Source organism: Stegostoma tigrinum, chromosome X (assembly GCF_030684315.1).
Source record: "Stegostoma tigrinum isolate sSteTig4 chromosome X, sSteTig4.hap1, whole genome shotgun sequence".
Taxonomy (NCBI): Eukaryota; Metazoa; Chordata; class Chondrichthyes; order Orectolobiformes; family Stegostomatidae; genus Stegostoma; species Stegostoma tigrinum.
The window spans coordinates 11670519-11694721 of NC_081404.1; the positions used below are offsets into that span (position 1 = coordinate 11670519).

General features: G+C 45.2%; 1 protein-coding gene and 1 long non-coding RNA gene across 6 annotated transcripts in view; one reads left to right on the forward strand and one right to left on the reverse strand.

Moving 5' to 3' along the window:
* The window catches only part of LOC125448205 (tensin-2-like), a 265005-nt gene that overhangs the window by 79933 nt on the left and 160869 nt on the right, over positions 1-24203 (forward strand). For all 5 annotated transcript variants that reach the window (XM_059643467.1, XM_059643469.1, XM_059643468.1 and 2 more), the window contains exons 2-3: positions 14942-15056; positions 23825-23862. In XM_059643467.1, coding sequence (XP_059499450.1) covers positions 14942-15056; positions 23825-23862 — 153 coding nt within the window. The remainder of the gene's footprint in view (positions 1-14941; positions 15057-23824; positions 23863-24203) is intronic.
* Positions 6716-8229, reverse strand: LOC125448389 (uncharacterized). Its single transcript, XR_009443521.1, has 3 exons — positions 8159-8229; positions 7918-8045; positions 6716-7689 (listed from the first exon to the last, which is right to left on the reverse strand). It is a non-coding gene; the product is annotated as an uncharacterized LOC125448389 (long non-coding RNA).

Below are 24203 nucleotides of genomic sequence, written 5' to 3' on the forward strand. Positions count from 1 at the left end.
TAGAGGACTTGAAAAGATAGCCGCGGGAAAGTTGTTTCTCCTTTTGGGAGAGTCCGGACCAGAGGGCATAACCTCAGAATTAGGGCTTGCCCGTTTAAGATAGAGATGAGGAGGAGTTTTTTTCTGAGGCTGATGAATCTGTGGAATTCCAAATAACAGAGGGCTGTAGAGGCTGCGTCATTAAGTACAGTCAAGGCTAAGATAGGTGTTTAATCAGTCAAGGAATCAAGGGTGATGGGGATAAGGCAGAAGAATGGAATTGAGGATTATCAGATCAGCCATGATTTCTTTGAATGGCGGAACAGACTGAATGGGCTGAATGCCTACTTCTGTTCCCACATCCTATGCTCTATGACCTCATGCTGAGTATCAGAAACATACATTCAAACCCCAAGAATATATCTTTGGGCTTCCTGATGTTTTGGAGACAGAGAACATTAGGTGACATTAACCTATGTCTGTCAGCAGGGTGGCCATCTTGATTTTTTTCTTTAATGGTACAGTTTGAATGAGAGGAGCACAAATGGATGGCAATTTGATTGTAAAGACGAAAATGGACCAATTCTAACCCTACATTACTCTCATATTAAAATCCTCAAGTCATTGAGACAAAGAAGGACGCCATTGAGTCTGTAGTAGCTCTCTGGACAGTCATCCAGCCAGGCCCATTCCCCTACTCTGTCCTGTAATCCTGCAAGTTTATTTCCCCCAAATGCCAATCCATTTTCCTTTTGATTTGTCTCTGCTTCCACCACCCTCGTAGGCAGCAAGTTCCAGGTCATTACCACTTGCTGTGTAAAAAGTAAATTCTTCCTCGCATTCCTCCTGAGTCCCTTGCTTAAATATCTGCCAACTCTAGTCTTTGTACCAGTGAAATGGAAGCAGTTCAGGATAAGTGTCAAGTTTTATTAAGCTGAATTGACCCCATTTACTTGTGAATGAGCAAAATTTGCAATCTTAGCACTAGCCACAGGTCCAGTAATTGCAAAGTCACAGTTGTGACTTTGTGACACTCTCCAGTTGACCTGAAAACCATTGGCACTGACTTTGTTTGTATTTGCTGTCCGCTGGTATTTCCAGGTAGAGGCAGTGCATAAAAATTCTGTTTCTCAGAGCATTTTACGCTGTCAGATCAAGTTTATTGGCTTTGATACATTGCAACTGTGGTGAGCAACTTACGTCCTGACTCCCCAAAGCCTGTCCACTGTCTACAAGGTGTAAATCCACTTACCTGGACATGTGCAGGTCCAACATTCAAGGTCAGTACAGTACAGGTTAAAGCAGCTTATTTGATTGACCATCCACCACAATAAACATTAATTCCCTTCACCAGTGATATCCAGTGGTGAGTGTGTACCATCCACAAGATTCACCAAGGGTCCTCAGACAGCACCTTCCAAACCCAAGACCACTTCCATCTAGAAGGACAAGGGCAGCAGATACATGGGAACACCACCCCCTGCAAGTTCCCCTCCAAGCCACTCACCATCCTGACTTGGAAATATATTCCTTCAACGTCGCTGGATCAAAATCCTGTAATTCCCTCCCTAATGTTATTGTGAGGCTACCTAATAGCACATAAACTGCAGCAGTTCAAGAAAGTGGCTTAGCAGCACCAGTGATAGGCAGTAGATGCTAACCTAGCCTGCGTCCATGAAAGAATAAATAAAAATTGCACTCGCTTGGGAGGCAACCATAGAAATGAGGCCTGAATAGAATCAAACTGAAGGCATTTTAATCCCATTTCCCGAGCGGATGGGAGCTAAAATAATTTAGTGTGAACTGAAGTTGTTACTCATTGGTAGTAATCTTTTTGCTCCAAGTTGTTTAAGCCCAGTTATATTTTGAGTGGCTCGCAGTAATGAGAGATATTATTGTGAGGCTTTACTCACAGTTCCCAAAGTGCAAATTGATGTTACACTTTACAGCAAATGAAGTACTTGTGAACTTTAGAATAGTTCTGCATCACTGGTGACATCCCCATGAGCAAGGGCAAGTGAGGTTGCTGAGGAATTTTTCTGAAAGGTGTGAATCCGTGCCAACTAGTCATCTTATAACTGTTGGACATTCAATGAAGCCATTTAAAGTTGTTTCATTAATGTGGACCGGGCTCCTTGTAAGTTTAAGGAATTATACAAACAGTTCTGCAGCAGCTCCTCTGTTGTTCCCTCTCATGGTAACGGAGACATTGCTGAAAGAGTTAGATGATGGGACAGCACAGGTCACTCTTGGCCTGTACTGCCTTCATTGCCCAATTCCCTTTGCCAAAGCTGAACCTTTTTTTTCTGTCACGAGGGAAGAGGGATGAGTGTGTTAATGAGGCCTCTGCTGCTGCCAGTAACATCTGCACTCTGTTTCTAATCACATAAGCCCCATGGGTAATCCGAAGTAATTCCAGCTGACAATATGGTTCTATCTGAAAGACCAAAGGAGGACCAGGTGGCTGAGGCTCTCAGCACCAGAGGAAGCCTTGAGGGGAAAGGCAAGTGGAGGAAGTGAACGCTTACCCACAGAGAAATGGTCTTTCATTCAGTTCAACTTGGGTGCTTTTGGAAACAAGAGGCAATTTCATTATCAACGTGAGAGGATTTTATCAGGTCAGGACCAGATTCCTGGCCCTTCTGTTTGCATTAACATCTGTTCCGGGGAAGCAGGTGGGATAGCTTTCCCACTTAATGCTAAAACCGTGTCAACAGTCCGGTATGGAACAAACAGCTGGTAGTTTAAGACAGAAACTTAGAGTGTGGCAAACATTGAAATTCTTTGACACAGTTGAAGGTTGTTTGGCCTATCATGTCTGTACTGGTCAAGAAAAGAGCTATATAGTCTGATTCCACTTTGCAGCTCCTGCTCCATAGCCTTATAGGATACAGCACTTCATGCACATTTCCAAGATTTTTTAACCATGATCAGAGTTTCTACCTGTCCCATCCTTTCAGGCAGTGAGTTCCAGACACCCACCACTCTATGGGTGACAAAATTTATCTCATTGGCCCCCTCATCCTTTCACGAATTACTGTAAGTCTAGGCCTCCTATTTACTGATCTCTCTGATAAGGAAAATACATCCTCCTTATCCAACTTATATTGCCTCCTCTGCCTTTTAATTTAAAAAAAACTTCATAGACTTTGTAATAGGTGAAATCTCTGCGATATCACCATAGTAAATAGCAGCACTTGTTCCTGACACCTGAAAAGTTGTTTTTATGAAAGATGCCGATGTTCTGTGATTAAAGGCAGATCTTATTCAAATTGGAGAGGGATGCTTGGAATAATATTCTAAACAAACAGGAATGAGAGAAATTGTAAACTCTTCTATGGGGAGCATTAAAACAATTGAATTTTCAAACCAGAGTAAGTGATTTATTTTCCCCAAAAATATGGGTTATTCCAAAGAGATGGTAAGAATTGTCGATGCTGGAGTCAGAGATAACACAGTGTGGAGCTGGATGAACACAGCAGGTCAGGCAGCATCAGAGTAGCAGGAAAGCTGACATTTCGGGTCAGGACCCTTCTTCAGAAAAACGGTTGGACCTGAAATGTCGACTTTTCTGCTCTTCTGATGCTGCCTGGCTTGCTGTGTTCCTCCAGCTCCACAGTGTTATTACTAAAATTTGTAAAGTGACATAGCAGTACAATTCAATACAATCAATTATATTTAATACGTGGTATTCTAGGGAGCCTGACTTCACTGACAATTTGCATTGTATCGACATGATTTTCCTAAAGCAGGCAGTTCTGCATGTTTCAGTTTCTGCATTGTCAGGGAAATGGAGCCAGCCTATCCACCTTCAGCCTCTTGGCTGAAACGGAACAAGGTATACTTTCTGCTCTGCGTTTGAAAGAAAACGACTATTATTTTAAAAAAAGAGGGAAAATTCCATTGATCTCAAGATAAATCAATTTGACAGTGAATGCTGTGTTAGAAGGGTCACAGCATTTTAGACGGCTTGAGCTCTGCTCTTCATTGGATGAATTTTCATTTAATTATTTAACAAAATATTGTACTCTGCTGGTGAATTATATTAAGAGATAACAAAGTGTGGAGCTGGATGAACACAGCAGGCCAAGCAGCATCTCAGGAGCACAAAAGCTGACATTTCGGGCCTAGATCCTTCATCATCTCTCTGATGAAGGGTCTAGGCCCGAAACGTCAGCTTTTGTGCTCCTGAGATGCTGCTTGGCCTGCTGTGTTCATCCAGCTCCACATTTTGTTATCTTGGATGCTCTAGCATCTGCAGTTCCCATTATCACTGGTGAATTATATTAACATTGATTTATAGAATAACATAATTTTCTGAACAAACTTTTTAACTGAATTTTGTACTGAATCAGAGCAAGGATGCTATTCAGGATATATGGAACACACTTCTTTGGCAATATCAGACACCCAAGACTTAAGTTCATTCTGGCTAAATATAAACTAAAGCTCCTTCCACATACAGTTTGTACTACTCCAACTGCAAAAGTGCATTTTCTATGCCAACAATCCCTGAAAAAAGCTTTCTGAAAGGCAGGACAGTACTGAAGAAGCTCAGTAAGCTGGCTCAGTGGACAAATACAGGTTGGCATCTAATATCCTCCAAATGTCAGTCCCTGCCACGTCACCCATCCTCCAGGTGCCAATCCCTCCCATCCCCAAGTGTCACTACTGCCCATCCTCCAGGTGCCAGTTCCTCCAATTATCCCAAGAGGGATTGGCACCTGGCGGATGGATGATGTTGCAGGGGCTGGCACCTGGAGATGGGCAGCAGTGACACTTGGGTGATAGGAGGGATTGGCAGCACTGATAGTTGGGGGATAGTAGGAATTGGCACCTGGAGGATGGGCAGCACTGACAATTGAGGGAATGGCAGGAACCGATACCTGGAAGATGGAGTGTCAGTGTTGTTAAATCCTCCAGGTGTCAATCCCTCCTATCCCTCAAGTGTCACTGCTGCCCATCCTCTACGTGCCAGTCCCTACTGTTTCCCCAAGAGGGATTGGTACTTGGAGCATGGGTGATGTGGCAGGGGCTGGCTCACTGCTGCCCATCCTCCACGTGCCAGCCCCTGCCACATCACCCATGCTCCAAGTACCAATCCCTCTTGGGGAAACAGTAGGGACTGGCACCTAGAGGATGGGCAGCAGTGACACTTGAGGGATGGGTGGGATTGGCATCTGGGGGATGGGTGATGTGGCAGAGACTGGTATTTGGAGGATGGCAGATGCCCATCCTCCAGGTGCCAGTCCCTCCATTCCTTGGTTTGCTAAACCAATTCTGGTATAACTGTTGGACTAGTGAGGAGTAGTAAGGAACTTGGCACCAAAGCCTCTACTTATTAACTGGAGAGAAATTGGAGCCAGCAGCTGTCTGGTGGGAAAACAAAAGTTGCACAAATAGCCTCCTAAATACAAGTCCTGTCGTATTTTTAATATCGTGTGAGGTGTTTTTTTTTGGGTTTGCAAAGTGGTTATACAATCTGTCTGAAGCACTTGAGAATCTCAAGGTTTTCAGAGAGACTGCTGGCTCGTGTTCCCACAGGCTGGTGTGGGTGAGGCAGGTTCCTTGAAAATCCACGCTAAAGGCAATGCATTACCTCACCCGAGTGGTCATTGTTATGTGTGAGCTTGGGTGCTGAATGTTTGAAGGCTGCTGGAGCGCATTGATGGGTGGGGGCATCTGCAGATTAGCCTGATCTTGCTTGTTCATGAGCTTGACACTTGTGCATTTTTGTAGCTGTTCTTTTTGTTTCTTCCCTCATTCTCCCTAGCTCGGGGTGTGAGGCAACTTTAACTTGTTCTGCTGCTACCCCAAGTGCAAGTAACTTGACAAAACGGGAGATAAAACCAGGCACATTACTGCTCTCAAGGTAATGTTACCATAGCCCTACCAGACTATAGAGCTACTCTCATTAAAAAGAGAGACAGAGAGAGAGAGATGACTAGTGGTGGTTCAACCTGAGGGTCACCGTGCCTCAGGTGAGGGGAGGGGTTGAGGAGTGGTCTTTGGTTAGTTTGGTTGGTCAAACAGCTGTTTTGCAATGCAAGAGTGGTGCCAACAGCATAGGTTCAATTCCCACACTAGCTGAGGTCCCACCTTCTCAATCTTGCCCCTCGCCTGAGGCAATGATGACCTGCAGGTTAAAGCACCACCAGTTGTCTCTCTGTCTCTGTAATGAGACTGCAGCCTCAGGTCCTCTGGGACTATGATGTATTTATCTTTACTGTCCTAAATTCGTCATTATGATACAGGGGGAGGCCATTTGGTGCATCCCTGAGTCCATGCCAGCTCTCATAAGGGCAATTCAATCAGTCCCATTCTCCCACTCTATCCCAGAAGCCCTGAAAGTTTGTTTCCTTCAAATGTTCATCCAATTTCATTTTGAAATCATCAATCATTTTCGCTTCAATTGTCCTTGTAGGATATAGGTCTGGTCTACCATATTTTTACTTAGCAAATGCAAATGCCCTGAGCCAAGCACCAGTCTCCACATTTGTCGAGTTTAAGGTGATTAGTCTGTAGTGAGCAGCACGCAGTGTCCAGTTAACCAAGGAACCATTGTTACAACAGCATACGACCCCTAACTTCCCCCCCACTCCCCACCCCAGACTAGTAAACAATGTCCAAATTTCAGTAAGAAACTCTCAGTCTTTAATTCAAACATATTCATTTTGGAATTGATAAAAGTGAGGGGCACACACTGGCAACATGCCCATCAATTTCCAACCTGAGGGCGGCAGGCAAGGTTCTCACTACCAGTGTGTACTTACCAAAAGTGAGCTTGAAGATCTCCAAGTAGTTTCACAAAATGTTCAAATGCAAGTCTTTACAAAAACAGACTGTATGTTGTCCCTTTCCTGTTGTACATCTGCTTTGTGTCCAGTTGGTCATGACCCGAAACCATTTTCAAATCAGGATTTGCTGCACAAACTAACTCCCACTCCCACAAGGCAGCATCCTATTACATAGCTTGTAACATTGGTACATTGAAAAAAAAAGCATCCTTCTGCATTTTTTAAGCCTTCTGGGAGAAGAAAAATCTAATAGTACTGAAAGAGACATTCGATAATCAAGGGTTAAAATTTCCAAGTAGGGACGTTTATGAGAACAGGCTTTAACCCAAAGCAGAAAGCCAGTTGGAGCAACTTTTATGTGAAAATAGCGTCAATCAGTACTCTGACTCTATAATGTTAGATGTGCATGATTCAATCGGTGGCACTCTTACCTCTGAGTCAGAAGGCTATGGGTTCAAATCCCACTCTAGGACTTGACTGCAACAACCGAGGCTGACATTTCCTGTGCGGTACTGAAGGAGTTCTGCACTGTTGGAGGCATCAGATATGACTGTAAATTCAGGGTGCCTGCTCTCTTGGGTAGACATAAAGTCCCTTGGTACTGCTTTGAAGAAGAACAGGGGCATTCTCTCTAGCCCATATTCATTCCTCAAACAACATCTTGAGAAAGCAAATTTGCTGGTCGTCATCACGTTGATGTTTGTGGAATCTTGCTGTGTGCACGCTGGCTGGGACACTTTCTACATTACAACAGTAACCGCATTTTCCAGAGGTAGAGAGCTCTGGGACATCCTGTGCTCATTGAAAGGTGCTGTAGAAAATCCAAGTATCTTTTCAATGCAGCCAAGCTGGTTAGCTTGAAGGTTTCTTCCTGTTCATTTGGGATATGGAATATCTGGAATATATGGCCTGGCTGTACAGAAGAAACGACAATAAATGTGGCTTCAATAATTTTTAACATCATATCATTTGGCAGTAAATGTTTTGGCTTTGAACTTAATGAATCAAAATCAATATAATTGGATCGGGCTAATTTGGTTCCGTTATCATTAATTTACTGTCCTGTTTCTCATTATGAATTTTGGCAGTTTGCCTCATGTATCTGGGGTTAGATTGCTGGCAGACTGTAGGCAGAAATTACATTAAAAGCCTCTGAAGCCATGGCCCGTGAGTGGGAGGTGTATACACTTTGTATCATCAGAATCTGCAGTTTCCATTGCTGCCTGTAAGCTGCTGTCCTTTTCAATCCTTAGATTTTGATCCACATTCCTGATTAGAAAATGAGGGGAAAGTTAACGTTCAATCTTTTTCTTCTTAAAAGCAACGACCATTTTCACAAGCTGAAAAGTCTTTAAGTATGGGAAGGATTAAGGCGGGCCTACCTCAGAATGTTCTTCAAAATCTAATGCTGGTCCAGTGTGGATGGTACAAGGACACGAAGTGTAGCACATCTGTGAAAGTAACAGAGAAACTTGGTCATTCACCCTGTAGCATGGTGGAACAATAGCAGTCTTTCAGCACTGTAAAACACTCCAGGATTATGATTTGTAAAAGGGGAAAAATAAGAGCTTGCATATTTTTTTGCCATTTATCCTTTACTTCCTATGTGTTATTGCCCGTTCTGCATCCTTGCCTTTTTATCAGAAAGGAAGTGAGATAGTCACATGGTCAGTACAGTGATTGCAGAGTATCATAAACATGCTTGTGAAATTCTCTCCAGCTTTGCACGTCCTGAATGTTTGAACATGCCCATTTAAAACAGTGAGCGAGAAAGAAAGAGAAAGACTCTCTCAGTACTGCTAGGCCCAGATGACTCTCCCTTTAAGTCCTATAGCATATTTTCTTCTCCAAGATTTAAAATATAATCAGTTTAATTCCGAATGTTCATTCAGAAAGATCTGTTGGTTCATGTAAAGGGGAAGGCAACCTCACTAATTCTTCTTCAGATCTCTATCTGAAAGCAGGTCTGACACACAGTGTTGTTGCACCAAGGGGATCATAGAATCTGTACAGTGTGGAAGGAGGCCATTTGGCCCACCAAGTCCACAATGACCTTCTGAAGAGCATCCCACCCAGACCAACCCCCCCCCCCCCCATCCTATCCCTGTAACCCTGTATTTCCTGTGGCTAATCCACCTAACCTATACATCGCTTGACACTGGACAATTCAGCATGACCAACCCACCTAACCTGCACATTTTTGGACTATGGGAGGAAACTGGAGCAAATTCATGCAGACACGGGGAGAATATGCAAACTCCAAACAGACAGTCACCTGAGGCTGGAAGTGAACCCAGATCTGTGAGGTAGCAGTGCTAACTACTGAGCCACCATGCCAAAGAGACAGGTTCTGAGTCCATTACAACTGGAATGGGGATCAAATCCCATGCTGTTGGCATAAATCTGATTGACATTGATAATCCAGCCAGGAGCTCATGGACACTGAAGGAGTCCACATTGCTGTGGCAATAGACACTTGTAGTATTAAGCAATGGATAGTGATGGTAAAGGCTCTATATTCTTTCCATCATATGGTTGACTAGGAATCTTGCCTACTGTCACCACTTGCCAGTGGCATACGTTGGAAGGATTTGCAGGTTGACGCTTTAATTTTTTGACCATGTTCTGAATACACTTTCTCTGGCTGTCAGGTTTTGGAATGGGATTTGAACCCAGCATTTCTGGCTCAGAAGCAGATGTCACAAGATGTCTTCCAATTATCCAAATAAAAGAAGAACATTTTGCACTTCTATCACATTTTTCACAACTTCAAGAGGATCTAAAAGAAGAACAGGGGCATTCTCCCTAGCATCTTAGCCCATATTCATTCCTCAAACAACACCATGAGAAAGCAAATTTGCTGGTCGTCATCACGTTGATGTTTGTGGAATCTTGCTGTGTGCACACTGGCTGGGACACTTTCTACATTACAACAGTAACCGCATTTTCCAGAGGTAGAGAGCTCTGGGACATCCTGTGCTCATTGAAAGGTGTTATAGAAAATCCAAGTATCTTTTCAATGTTAACCTATAAAGTTCTTTTGAATAGTCAGCACTAATGTAGGAAAAGCAACAGCCAATTTCCACACAGCAAGATCCCACAAAAGCAAACTGATGATGACCAGATCTTTCTTATTGATATTGATTGAAGGATAAATATTGACCTGGAAACAGAGGATAACTCCTGTTCTTCTTCAAACAGACAGCGTGTTAATGTCTTAACTAAAGACGGACACGTTTTCAGGCAAGGGGGATTAAGTGAATGAATCGTTCGTTCGTTCTGAAGAAAGGTCACTGGACCCAAAACGTTTACTCTCTTTTCTCGATAACAAAGTGTGGAGCTGGATGAACGCAGCAGGCCAAGCAGCATCTCAGGAGCTCAAAAGCTGACGTTTCAGGCCTAGACACTCCACGTGAGCTGCCAGACCTGCTGAGTTTTTATCCCCCCGGCAATTTCTGTTTTTGTTTGTATTCAGTTCTCTCTGTGGAAGTATGTTGGACTGCATGGGACAGCCTTGCAAAACCTAAGATTAAACTGGAGATACTAATAATTACGTTAAAATGACAGAAGTACCAGTGATTGCAAAGAATTTAGACCTAAGTTTCTCGCATTACCGATTTACAGTAGAAAGCGGGAAAAGTCCCTTTGCATAGAGAAAAGGGGCCTGCGGGATTCACTTTCAGGGTTAGCAGCTGAAACAGAAACTGTGAACATTCGAAATTAGACCGGATGAAGGTGAAGAAAATGAAGCGGAGGTTAATTAACAACACCAGCCGGAGGGGCCGAATGACCTCTTTCTCTGCTCGAATCCCTACTTTTTTTGGCACAGTTAGCTGAGAAAAGAATGCTCCCTGAGGCACCGCAGAACAACCTTTGAATACAATACCGTGGGATCTTTAACTACTGCAATAAGCAGTGGACAGTTTCGATGAATGTGTCATCCAGAGACCACGCTCTTTTTGTGGTAAAACAACTCAGATCGGCAGCCGCAATCGTTTGTTTTAGTTCAGATCTGCAGCTTTTTCGCGTTGCCCTGTTAAAACACATCCCAGAGAGGGCACCCTGCATCTGAAGGAAGGGTATCTATCAGCATAGAAATACTCTGTATTATGTAATCAGCTCCGCCGTGGTCGTAAACTGATTTGTGGCAAAGAGTAGAGGATCTTTCTGTGTCACAGATAATGAGAACTGCCGATGCTGGAGAATCTGAGATAACAAGGTGTAGAGCTGGATGACCACAGCAGGCCAAGCAGCATCAGAGGAGCGGGAAGGCTGACGTTTCCGGTCTTCTTGTAACCTGTTAAATAAGTCTGACCTTAAAAAAAAAGGTGCCTTCCGCATTGGTATTCGGGTCCTGACGTGGGCGCCTGGACACGTCTCGATCGGCCAGATCTTTTCCAACTTCACCTGAAGTTTTTACACCCATCCATTTTTTTTCGTGTGTGAGCCTTTCCGAGGGGATCTGACGGTTCTGGGAGTGTATAGATTGTGACACATGGGTGTATGTTGGGGGGAGGGGCGTGAGCAGAATTATGTGGGACAGCCTGGACATGTTTTACCTGTCCGCCATTTTGCGGGCATCGACCATGAGGAATTTGGCCACGTGAGATGGTCGTTAATAGAGGTGTAAAATATTGTTAATTTGTTCACACACATACTTTTGCCTCCGTTTTAGGTCTCAGTTACACTGAAGTTGCCCAATCAAAATAAGTTCCGATCCGAGAGGACCTTCGCGGGGCTAAAATTGGCCATGTTGGAATGGGCCTGGTACCTTGAGTGTTGTGGAAGCCTTGGCCCTTCATACCAGAGAATGCATTGACGTCACAGATATGTCTCCAGAACTACTCTAGAGCCATCCACAAATATAACTAATATTTCCTCACCCACCCCCAAATACATAAGATCTGCGATAACAAGGTGTAGAGCTGGATGAAAGCAGGCCAAGCAGCATCAGAGGAGCAGGAAGGCTGACATTTTGGGCCACGCTCCTCCATCAGAAATGGGGGAGGGGAAGACGGTTCTGAAATAAATAGCGAGAAAGGGGAAGACAGATAGAAGATGGATAAAGGAGAAGATAGGTGGAGAGGAGACAGATAGGTCAAAGAGGCGGGGTTGGAATCAGATCTGTGTTCGTTCTCGGTTAGCTGTGGAGAATCACTGGACTTCGCAGAAATGGAAATGGAATCTCAGGACAACTGCACAACGTTGTCCACTGTCTCATAAAGATAGTGCTTATTCCATGTTACCGTGCCTCTCATCCGTTTCATTTGGGTCTTAGCCTTGGACCTGCAAAACCACAATCACAATCAACTTGAACTTCATCTTGGAGCGTCCACAAGAAAAATGACAAAAATATATCATCATTAAATAAAAGGTGGTTATGTTGCAAAATATGTTGCTCTAAACAATAATAATGAGTAACTTGCCACCACTTTGAAGAAGTAGCTGGAAGTTGTGCTCTGTCAAGTTAACAAGAAAGGAGAAAGGGAAAATGAAAGATGAGCCAAGGGTGAAAGAACATCAGGAGCAGAAGTAGGCCATTTGGCCCTCAAGCCAGCTCCACTTTTCAGTGAGGTCATGAATGACCGCAGCTCTGCCTTCTCGCACAATCCTCATTTCCCTTAATTCTCTGTGGCCAAAAATCTATCATGCTCAGTAATATACTGTACAGCTGAGCATCCACAACCCTCTGGAATAGAGAGTTCCAAAGATTTATAGCCCTTGGAGTGAAAAAAATTCCTTTTGGTCCCAAATGGCTGACCTCTCATTCTGAGACTGTGACCCTGTTGTATTAGACTTTCCAGATAGGGTGAAACTGCCTTTCAACTTGAACCCTGGCAATCCCTCTGAGCATTTTATACATTTCAATGAGATCACATCTCATTCTTCTAAACCTCTAGCAGGGTGGAATAACAGAGCACTTATCCATGTGAACGCAAGGCTCATGTATATGCAATGAGTTTGAGGCAGTCACATACAGTGGGGCTGATTTCAGAACAGCACTCTGCCTTGATAATAAAATGTGAGGCTGGATGAACACATCAGGCCAAGCAGCATCTCAGGAGCACAAAAGCTGACGTTTCGGGCCTGGACCCTTCATCAGAGAGGGGGATGGGGAGAGGGAACTGGAATAAATAGGGAGAGAGGGGGAGGCGGACCGAAGATGGAGAGTAAAGAAGATAGGTGGAGAGAGTATAGGTGGGGAGGTAGGGAGGGGATAGGTCAGTCCAGGGAAGACGGACAGGTCAAGGAGGTGGGATGAGGTTAGTAGGTAGATGGGGGTGCGGCCTGGGGTGGGAGGAAGGGATGGGTGAGAGGAAGAACAGGTTAGGGAGGCAGAGACAGGTTGGACTGGTTTTGGGATGCAGTGGGTTGGGGGGAAGAGCTGGGCTGGTTGTGTGGTGCACTGGGGGGAGGGGATGAACTGGGCTGGTTTAGGGATGCAGTAGGGGAAGGGGAGATTTTGAAACTGGTGAAGTCCACATTGATACCATATGGCTGCAGGGTTCCCAGGCGGAATATGAGTTGCTGTTCCTGCAACCTTCGGGTGGCATCATTGTGGCAGTGCAGGAGGCCCATGATGGACATGCCATCTAGAGAATGGGAGGGGGAGTGGAAATGGTTTGCGACTGGGAGGTGCAGCTGTTTGTTGCGAACTGAGCGGAGGTGTTCTGCCAAGCGGTCTCCAAGCCTCCGCTTGGTTTCCCCAATGTAGAGGTAGAGTGGTCTCTCCGGAAAGCAGACAGGGGTGGGGATGGAAAAATGTCTTGCGTGGTGGGGTCGGATTGTAAATGGCGGAAGTGTCGGAGGATGATGCGTTGTATCCGGAGGTTGGTAGGGTGGTGTGTGAGAACGAGGGGGATCCTCTTTTGGCGGTTGTGGCGGGGGCGGGGTGTGAGGGATGTGTTGCGGGAAATACGGGAGACGCGGTCAAGGGCGTTCTCGATCACTGTGGGGGGAAAGTTGCGGTCCTTAAAGAACTTGGACATCTGGGATGTGCGGGAGTGGAATGTCTTATCGTGGGAGCAGATGCGGCGGAGGCGGAGGAATTGGGAATAGGGGATGGAATTTTTGCAGGAGGGTGGGTGGGAGGAAGTGTATTCTAGGTAGCTGTGGGAGTCGGTGTGCTTGAAATGGACATCAGTTACAAGCTGGTTGCCTGAGATGGAGACTGAGAGGTTCAGGAAGGTGAGGGATGTGCTGGAGATGTCCCAGGTGAACTGAAGGTTGGGGTGGAAGGTGTTGGTGAAGTGGATGAACTGTTCGAGCTCCTCTGGGGAGCAAGAGGCGGCGCCGATACAGTCATCAATGTACCGGAGGAAGAGGTGGGGTTTGGGGCCTGTGTAGGTGCGGAAGAGGGACTGTTCCACGTAACCTACAAAGAGGCAGGCATAGCTGGGGCCCATGCGGGTGCCCATGGCCACCCCCTTAGTCTGTAGGAAGTGGGAGGAGTCAAAAGAGAAGTTGTTGAGTGTGAGGACGAGTTCAGCTAGGCGGATGAGGGTGTCGGTGGAGGGGGACTGGTCGGGCCTGCGGGACAGGAAGAAGCGGAGGGCCTTGAGGCCACCTCCATGCGGGATGCAGGTGTACAGGGACTGGACGTCCATGGTGAATATGAGGTGTTGGGGGCCAGGGAATTGGAAGTCCTGGAGGAGGTGGAGGGCGTGGGTGGTGTCACGGACGTAGGTGGGGAGTTCCTGGGCCAAAGGGGAGAAAATGGAGTCCAGATAGGTGGAGATGAGTTCGGTGGGGCAGGAGCAGGCTAGGACGATGGGTCGACCAGGGCAGGCAGGTTTGTGGATTTTGGGAAGGAGATAGAAACGGGCCGTGCGGGGTTGGGGAACAATGAGGTTGGAGGCTGTGGGTGGGAGGTCCCCTGAGGTGATGAGGTCGTGAATGATGTTGGAGATGATGGTTTGAATTTGTTACAACGGCTACTCTGTGAAGTTGGGTGTTTCTTTCAAAACGACGCAAGTAGGCTTTCAGTTAAACAAGAACCACAAACCAAAACTTCGAACAGTGCCCATTTTGAAGCAGCAGTGAGTGAGCTATGTTCTAAGGTCAACACTTGTACACTCTCCTTCAACCTCATGTCAGTAAAGCTCAGTGACGGCAATAATTCTTGGCAAGATGGTTCTAATACATGTCTCTTTCCTGTCTTGCAGCTTGGTAAGGTTGATCCCCCAAGTACTCACAGCTTTAAGGAGAAAGTATTTAAGAAGAGAAAGAACTGTGCAGTGTGCAAACAACCAATCACATCGCAGGGAATCTTATGTCGTGGTAAGTAAAGCCCAGTAGATGGAGAATTCTTGTTCAATGTGGAAGGTTCAAACTGGTTTCCTAAGGGATGGGTGGAGAATAAATGGCAGACATTATCTTTTAGATCAGATGATTGCCTTCTAAGGTGAACAGAAAAACTTCCATGGCAGTATTTTGAAGAAGAACATTTTCTCTGATGCCCTGGCCAATATTTATCCCTCGGTCAACCTGACTATAATATTAGAGACAAAATAACCTGCAGATGCTGGAATCCAAGGTAGACAAACAGTAGGCTGGAAGAACACAGCAAGGCAGGCAGCATCTGGAGGAAAGGAGCAGTCACCGTTTCAGGTATTACCCTTCTTCAGGACTCAAAAAGGTTAATACCTGAAACAGTGACTGCTCCTTTCCTCCAGATGCTGCCTGGCTTGCTGTGTTCTTCCAGCCTCCTGTTTGTCTACCCTGACTATAATATTATCTAACTGCTGTTTGCAGCACTTAGTTTCCTGCATTACAACAGTGACTGCAGTTTAAAATATATTTTCATTGGCTTTAAGATTCTCTGAGACACCCAGAAGTTGTGAAAGAAACAAAATAAATACATGTGCTGTGTGTGTCTGTCTCTGTCCCATTATCTCTCTCTCTCTCTCTTGCTTCCCCACCTTCAGATCTGTATGGATTATGAACTCTTCTGTAATTATCTTTCTCCTCACTCTCACCAGACCAGGCAGCAACAATGATAGATAGGATCCTGTTTCATAGAGTCAGAGTCATCCAGCATGCAACATGCCCTTTGGCCCAACTGTTCCATGCTGACCAGATTTCTGAAATAGAACTAGTCTCATTTGCCTGCATTTGGCCCATATCCCTGTAAATCTTTCCTTTTTACGTACCTGTCCAAATGCTGTAATTGCATCTGCCTCTACCACTTCCTCTGGCAACTCACTCCATACATGCACCACCCTCTATGTGAAAAAGTTGCCCCTTTGGTCCCTTTTAAATCATTCCCCTCTCACCTCATCTTAAACCTATGCCCTCTCGTTTTGGACTTCCCCCACCCTGGAGAAAAGACCTTGTCTATTCACCTTGTCTATGCTCTTCATGATTTTGTAAACCTCGATAAGGTCACCCCTCAGCCTCCTACACTCCAGGGAAAAAAAATCCCAGCCTGTCTAACCTCTCCTTATAACTCAAACCCTCCAGTCTCTGTAACATCCTTGTAAATCTTTTTTGCACCCTTTCCAGTTTAATAACATTCTTCCTGGAGCAGTGATGCAGAGGAGGCTGGAATTGGAGTGCAAGGAGATAACAGAGATAGGGAGAGGCACGAAGATGCAAAGTTTTTGCATTGGTGCCCCAGTGTATTCTGCAACTATCAAAGTCCCCCTCAATTGTTGTATTTGGCTAGAGTTTACAGTTGTACATCAATCACTCATTATGTTGACCATGCTTTATTGAATTTGCAAAGTCAAACAGAGGGAGGTCATGGACTTTAGACTTATGTTGCTGCTTCATGTGCCATTCAAACAAGATAATGCTAGAATGATGCAGCGCAGAAGGAAGGCTTTTGGCAAATGGTGCCTGTGCTGGGTCTTTGACAGAGCTTTCTGGTTAGTTTCTACTCTTCCCTGCTCCACCTCCCACCCTTACCATTTCCCTGCAAATTTACCCCTGTCAAGTGTTTATCCAGTTCCTTCAGAAAGTTAAGATTGAATCTGCTTTCACTGCCCTGGTTGGTAGTCTAGTGATTTTAATGAGGTCAGCCAGGTGGACCTCATAGAATATTGATTGGGGATGTGAATCTGGTTCAATCAGGGAACATTGGCTGACAGATAAAAACAGGAGCGGGCCCCTCTTGTGGTGTAGTGGTTATGTACCTACACCTGGATTGGGAGGCCAGGTTCAAGTCCTGTCTGCTCCAGAGGTGCGTAATAACATCTCTGAATGGACTGATTAGAAAAATAGGTAAAAAACAGGCTCTGAGGAAGCTGGATCAATGTCAAGGACTCTTCATGTGTAAATAAAGGGTGTCTTGGTGATGGGATACCAGCCTCTGTGGATTTATTTAAATGGTGACGAGAGTAAAGTACACTCCTGAAGAAATGCGCTCACAACTGTTGTCTTTGAGTTGGGATAAGCATTTCTGGCATAATGCTGTTATTTGGGAAGCTTGACTCATTCGGTCTTGCCATTGAAGACAAGGCCCAGTATGTGGAAAGACTGTCTTTTTTTTCTGGGCAAATGACATTGGGCCAGGTGAAAAGCAACGATGAATTCTTCTGATGTGAACCTGCAGTTTTTTTAGATTATTAGGAACCTAACTTTCCCTGAGGCACCAAATACTAAAACCTTTCACGAGCTGATGGATTTAGCTAAGGAATAAGGCCTCCTCTAATTCTGAGACACTATCGGTTTTACTCAGCAATTCAAGAACCAGGGGAATCCAAATCAGGATTTTTGACTAGGTTAAGATGACTGGCAGAGGCACGGGACTTTGGTTTAACCCTTAATGAGATGCTGAGAGACCATTTAGAATGTGGGGTTAATGATGTGACTGTGCGAAAACGCCTACTAGCTGAAGCTCAGCTGGACTTTAAACTGGCAGTACAATTGGTTTTATCAATAAAAAATGCAGTAAGTGGAACATATGAGTTACAGGGTATTCCGATGGAAATGCACACCCTCACCAGTCTGACTGATCTTGGGCAACACCACTTGAGTGGAGGCAATTGCATAGCCTCACTCAGGACATATCCTGAGCAGAGGGACTGTAGGTAAGCCCACAGCAAAACCCCAAAACAAATCCAAACAGTTAGCACTTTGTTTAGGATCTGGGCTGGTAAGACATTGTAGTTACTGCCAGTGTATGTACTCAAGACAGCAAAGGGATCCCACTAGGCCTGAGTTAAGTGAAAGAACTCATAGGCTGGTATCCAGGAGAATGCACTCACTAGAAAGGCCACCTACAGCTGGTTTGGAACAGTTACATTGCTTAGCAACATTCAAATTAGAACCAATCAAAATAAACGTCTGGTTAAATGGTCACCCAGTTTTGATGGATGTTGATACTGGTGTGGCTGCATCAGTGATTGCAGAATTTTCTCTGGACTCCAACCCTTAACTCTGCGCAAGACCCCATCTAGGCTGAGAGCCTATACCGGGGAACCTTTACAGATTGAGGGTACAACTTTGGTTTTGTCTCCGAGGAGAAGCAGCTGGTTCAGTTCCCACTGATTGTAGTAAAAGGCTTGGGCCCAAGTCTATTGGGGTGAAATTGGTTGAGCAAGATTCACCGAGATTGGCTCAACATTTTCCAATCAGGAAATAGCTGCCTGAGTGAAGCCCTAATTAAATACCCGGATGCTTTTCAGGAAGGTCTAGGGACCATCAAAGGGTCTAAGGCCACTTTGCACATTGGCCAAGAAGCAATCCCATGATTCTGCAAGCCCCACCCAGTGCCATGTGCCTTATGGACAAATGTAGGGGCAGAAATCAAGAGGCTGGAAGGTGAAGGAATCATCAAACCAGTCCAGTTTGCGGGATGGGCAGCACCAGTCGTACTGATTGTGAAGGGGAGACACAGTAGCATAATAAACAAGTACAAGACAACAGAGAAGCACAAGTAATTCCCCAAAAAGCTTCAATATGAGAACTGGACGACTTTAGTATTAGAGACTACATAGTTTCTCCCTCCAACCCATAATGTCTCAGTGCAGTTTAATGTCACAACTAGTTCGAATAATAGACCAGGAAGCTGTATCACCGGGGGTGACGGGCCCAGCAGGAAGCTGTATCACCGGGGGTGATGGTCCCAGAAGGGTGCTATATCACTGGGGGTGACGGTCCCAGCAGGGGGCTGTATCACCGGGGGTGACGGTCCCAGCAGGGTGCTATATCACTGGGGGTGACGGTCCCAGCAGGGGGCTGTATCACCGGGGGTGACGGTCCCAGCAGGGGGCTGTATCACCGGGGGTGACGGTCCCAGCAGGGAGCTGGATCATCGAGGGTGACGGTCCCAGCAGGGGGCTGTATCACCGGCGGTGACGGTCCAGCAGGGGGCTGTATCATCGAGGGCGACGGTCCCAGCAGGGGGCTGTATCACCGGCGGCGACGGTCCCAGCAGGGGGCTGTATCACCGGCGGTGACGGTCCCAGCAGGGGGCTGTATCATCGAGGGTGACGGTCCCAGCAGGGGGCTGTATCACCGGCGGTGACGGTCCCAGCAGGGGGCTGTATCGCTGGGGGAGACAGGCCCAGCAGAAACTTAAAGTGACACTAATGTGAATCTCCCTCAGAATGTCACTTAGCTGAAATAATCCTTATGTCCATGCTGTTGCACTGGCTTTATCTGATTTCATTCTTGGACACTTTTTTTTCCCTTCTTGACAAGCTGCTGAAAAATGTAAACAACTCTGGAATTACATCAAAATAACTGATCTGGTACTTGTCGTAGGATAGACTAGTTTTGAAAAATATTATTAGGATATACATTGGAAAGTCCCTCGCTGTCATTACAGGGAAATATTCTGCATTACAGTAAATGCTTCTGAGCACCCCACCCCCACCCCTAGCCAGACACTGAACCATGTTCTTCGGATCAATGAAGGAGTGAGATGCAGTGTGTCTGCTCATTCTGTCTTAGTGAAAAAAACAGCCTGTGTACCTCCAGCTGAGCCCAGTATTAATGGGCCTGATTTTACCTGCTCAAAACCCATTCCCTTTCACATTTCCCCCACAGCCCATTCACCTTACCATTTTTTTAAATCCTCAACGTTTTCAGATAATGTAGAAAAAGTGTGCAAAACTGTGACAGACTGAGATAGAGGGAATAGGAACATATTTCTGTTAGCAGAAAGCCAATAGCCAGGGGAGAGATAGGAGAATTAGAGTGGAGTTGAGAAAGTTTTATAGATGGAATTGGAATTTGCTGCATGAAAGGATTTTAGAGGCAGAAACTATTACCACATTTTTTAAAAAAACCTCTCAAAGAGCTGTAGCCTATAAAGCATCAGAGTTGCAAAATGTGATTAAGCCAGATTGTTCTTTTTTGACCAGTACAGACCTAATGGGTTGAATGACTTCCTTCACTGTCATAAATATTCTTGTGTTCTGATGTGTCTGGCTGGAAGGCCACTAAGCCCACAGTTTGTCCCTTTGTTTGGTTTTGATAAGTGATGGGTTGGATGTCAAAGTTTTAAAATAGAACAGTTGAATCTGTTTGGACCAGACAGCAAGATATGTTGTACTTCAACTGCCTGCTTCAGTTTTTTTTAACTGAGCCCTCACTGGCAGGTCTTGTTGAACTGTCTGGGCTTCTATCCTGAAGAGAGGTCTGAAAGGGGACCTAATCAAACTCCTTCCAATTTGATTTGAAATCACTTTGATAGGTCAGATGTAGAGAAACCGTTTCCAGTTTTTGGATGAGTCCAGAAGGCCAAGCGTAAGTGTAAGACAGCAAAGATCCAAGATTGCTGAGAATATGAACTTCACTGTCACGTTGAATGATCTGAGAAGCGAGTATTGATATATTGACGGGAGGCTTTGATGATGAAGAAGAGGATCAAGGGAAATGGAGTTGGAGCAGGGTGGGAAGAGGGAATGAGTGTGGCAGGCAGTTCATATGGAGTATCAACACTAGCATAGATCAGTTGAATCAATGGCCTGTTTCTGTGCTGTAGACTCGATCTAATTCTATTTAGCTTGAAGTCTCACCCCAGCAGCCTTACATCTTCTAATCTTTCTAATTAGATTAATTAAACACTCAGGAGGAGTCTCGGATCTTTCTTTTAGTTTTCAGCTTTGGGATATTTCAAGAGAATTGTTGAGTGTTTCACTTCCATTAAACCTAAATGGAACTCGAGTCCATAAATAATTTTCAAAGAGAGTTTGCAGATCATTGAGAATGAGGAGTTTATAGGTTAAAATCATGAAATGTGTGATTGGGACTAAATATGAACAGCTCTCTCAAAGAGACAAGGTGTTTTTTGGTAAATCTGTGCCCCCTCTCAGGCCAGTATCTGTTCTCTGAGCTTGCCTTATTCTGCCTGCAACGTCTCGCCGAGGGGAGTGATATTAATTTTGAAGACTAGAATTTCTCAACTCTGATCGTGACATAACATTTAGATCTGTCACTGCTGGGATTGGCCATGAAGGTCCTGACATTCCAGGTCCTGAACTAAATTTCCAGAGCATGAAATTTGCTTGTGCATTTTTTTTTAATGTGGGTTGGATGATGCTCCCCACCACACGATCCTGGCGGGGCAAGGTCTTCGGCCCAGTGTCAGGAATAGCCAAAATGATTGCAGACTCCCGCTGCAGAGACAGGGAATCTGTAACACATGCCACATACATTGTTCTCCTGAGCATTCCCAATCTGTCCTGCTTGCTGTGGGTCAGTGTTAAGGGAAGTAATTTGAGCCTAGGCCTGCCCTCTTGTGAAATCACTCTCACCTAGGCCTCGGTTGCTACCATCCTAGACAAAGATCCTATATTGCCTTAGTGACCTCAGTCTGTCTGGGTGGCCAACTCGCTGTGACCTGGCAGAAGTACTTCACAGCCACCCTGTGGCCTAACACCCTCCTTGTGACCTGGTGGCCGCCCCCTGTTTCCTCATTCTGTGCCCATGGCCTCTTCTGCTCGTATGGCCCCTATCACTTGGCAGCATCTCCCTGTGATCTTCCTGTGTCCCAATGACCACTACTATTGGCTATCCCATGACCTCATTCCCTCCTGTTACCTCCCCTGCGACCTTTTTCTGTCCCAGCAGCCTCCTTTCCTGCCCCCCCCGTGACCTCACTTCCTCTCCAGCAGCCTCTCAAGTTGGCTCTCTCATGACCTCGCAGTCTCCTGCTGGGCTCTCCTCCTGGCTTCCCCGTGACCTTGCTCTGTCCCGATGGTTTCTCCATATGCATGTAATGCCGACAGTTCTCTGAGGGTTATAAATCTGGGAGAGCAGTTAGGGGGAGCATTCAAATAGTCGAGCCTAGAGGTAACAGAGGCATGGATGGAGGTTTCAGGAGCAGATGAGCTGAGACAAGGGTGGAGTCAGGCGATGTTGTAGAATAGGACTAAGTGTTGTCGGTGATGGTATGAACATGCTAATTGGAAACTCATCTCAAGGTGAAATGTGATGTTTATGAAATATGAACAGTTTGGCCCACCTTCAGGCAGTAGCCAGGAGAGTGGCTCAATCAGGAGTGAGTTTGCAATGGGGGACTGAGGACCATCTCTTCAATCTTCCCAATAAAGCCAGCACTCAACTTAGTGCACTGGCCAACAGCTGACAGAAGACCTGGCACGCACATAGCAGAGTAAGATTCTAATTAATAACACACTGTAAACAAACAATAGTCTTGGCACAGAAAGAAAGGATGGACTCACTAGCCATGTTTATAAAAATTGCCAGCTGAGGTAGAATAATCAGCTCCTCCCTCAGATGATTTATGATCTACCATAGTTTCGATGACTAATCTGGACCACATTTCCATCTTGGAAATGGTGCATTAATTCTGCTTTTCCTTGGTTTTGTAGGCCAGTTTTGTTTGGCTTGAATGTGGCCACTTGTTCTTATTCTCCAGTGAGAGAAACAGTCACCCTTTTGTATTCCTTCTAAATCACTCCATGAACATTATTTGCATGGTTTATGGCCATGACCCTTCAGAATCACGGTGAGCAAATTTAGTGAGGCTTCCTGCCAGTGGAGGCCTGGAAATTTCACCTGATTATCAGCCAAAATTTGACATTGCTCCACTGGCAGGGACAGGCTTATACCACAGGCAAATTCTTATCAGAAATTAGGTGCAGTGCTCATTTTGATAGCTTTCGGAACAGATTCTGCCCTGAGCACAGGCACCACCTATAAAAATGCGTGCACACAATTTGAAGCCTGAAAAGAAGCAAATTTTAAAAAAAATTAACTTTGAATGTACATTTGTTGATTAATTTTCTGTGTTTAATGGTTTTGCTGACCAAGCCTCCATTACTGCAGACCTCCAGAGTGATGCTGGCTCAACCTTCATTTTGTGCTGCATGGCTCCAATGTGGCATTGCTACATGCCAGCCCATTATCTAATAATTCACATGCTTAAGAACATATATTCTTCATGGGCCAATTCCCGACACTTTCTAAAGTCATAGATGACACAGTGTGAAGCTGGATGAACATAGCAGGCCAAGCAGCATCAGAGGAGCAGGAAAATTTGACGTTTCAGGTCGAGACCCTTCTTAAGAAATGGAGAAGGGTCTCGACCTGAAACGTCAAACTTTCCTGCTCCTCTGATGCTGCTTGGCCTGCTATGTTCATCCAGCTTCACACCGTGTTATCTCAGATTGTCCAGCATCGGCAGTTCCTACTATTACTTTCTCCAGTCATTTCACTCTGCATGATATAAACTGTATGATTTTTATTTTATTGCCTAAGAGGGCTTTGGGATGCTGGATGCCTGTATAATTAAAATGACCCTTTTTTTTGGTAACATTTTTCTCAAAATGCCAACAGCGAAAGACGGCACAATTGGAAGTCCATAGACATCTCCTGGGGCCACATGCAGTCTACCAAAGTGACTGAGAAACAGCCTGACTGCAGTCTTCTTTAGTGTTGGTAATGGAGTGCAGGACTTCTCTTCCCAGCCAAGTTAATCAGCATTGCTAACATAGCTTGAGGATGTCAGGGGAAGCTTTGGAAAGTGCCCAACAGTCAAGGCGTCTTCAATCTTATCAAGAGTTCCAATTGACTCTCTCCAATTTTAACCTTACGTTTGCTTTTTTTCTCTCTCTCTCTCTCTCCTCCAGTCTGCAAGTTAGCAAGTCACAAGAAATGTGAGCCCAAGGTAAGATGATTGTTTCTTTAAGCTTATTTGGTTTGCTGCTGAATGAATTGAACTGGCCACGTCTCTGAAACCTGCTTCAATTCATTGAATTCAGCTAACTCCCTGCCAGCTAACTCCCTGCCTCTTTAAAAAAAATATAAAACTACTTGTGAGAGACAGCTTTTCTCAGACACTGTAACCCCTATTTTCTCCTTAGTGATGTTCTTTCAGTCTGTTAAACTACTAAACACTTTACACAGTGGTAGACTGAATTCAGCAAGTCTGTTTGAGAGGGATCATTGTCATCAAAGAGCTCTTTCATTTGTAAAGATTGATGGTTTAATTAATCCTGAATGGTATAA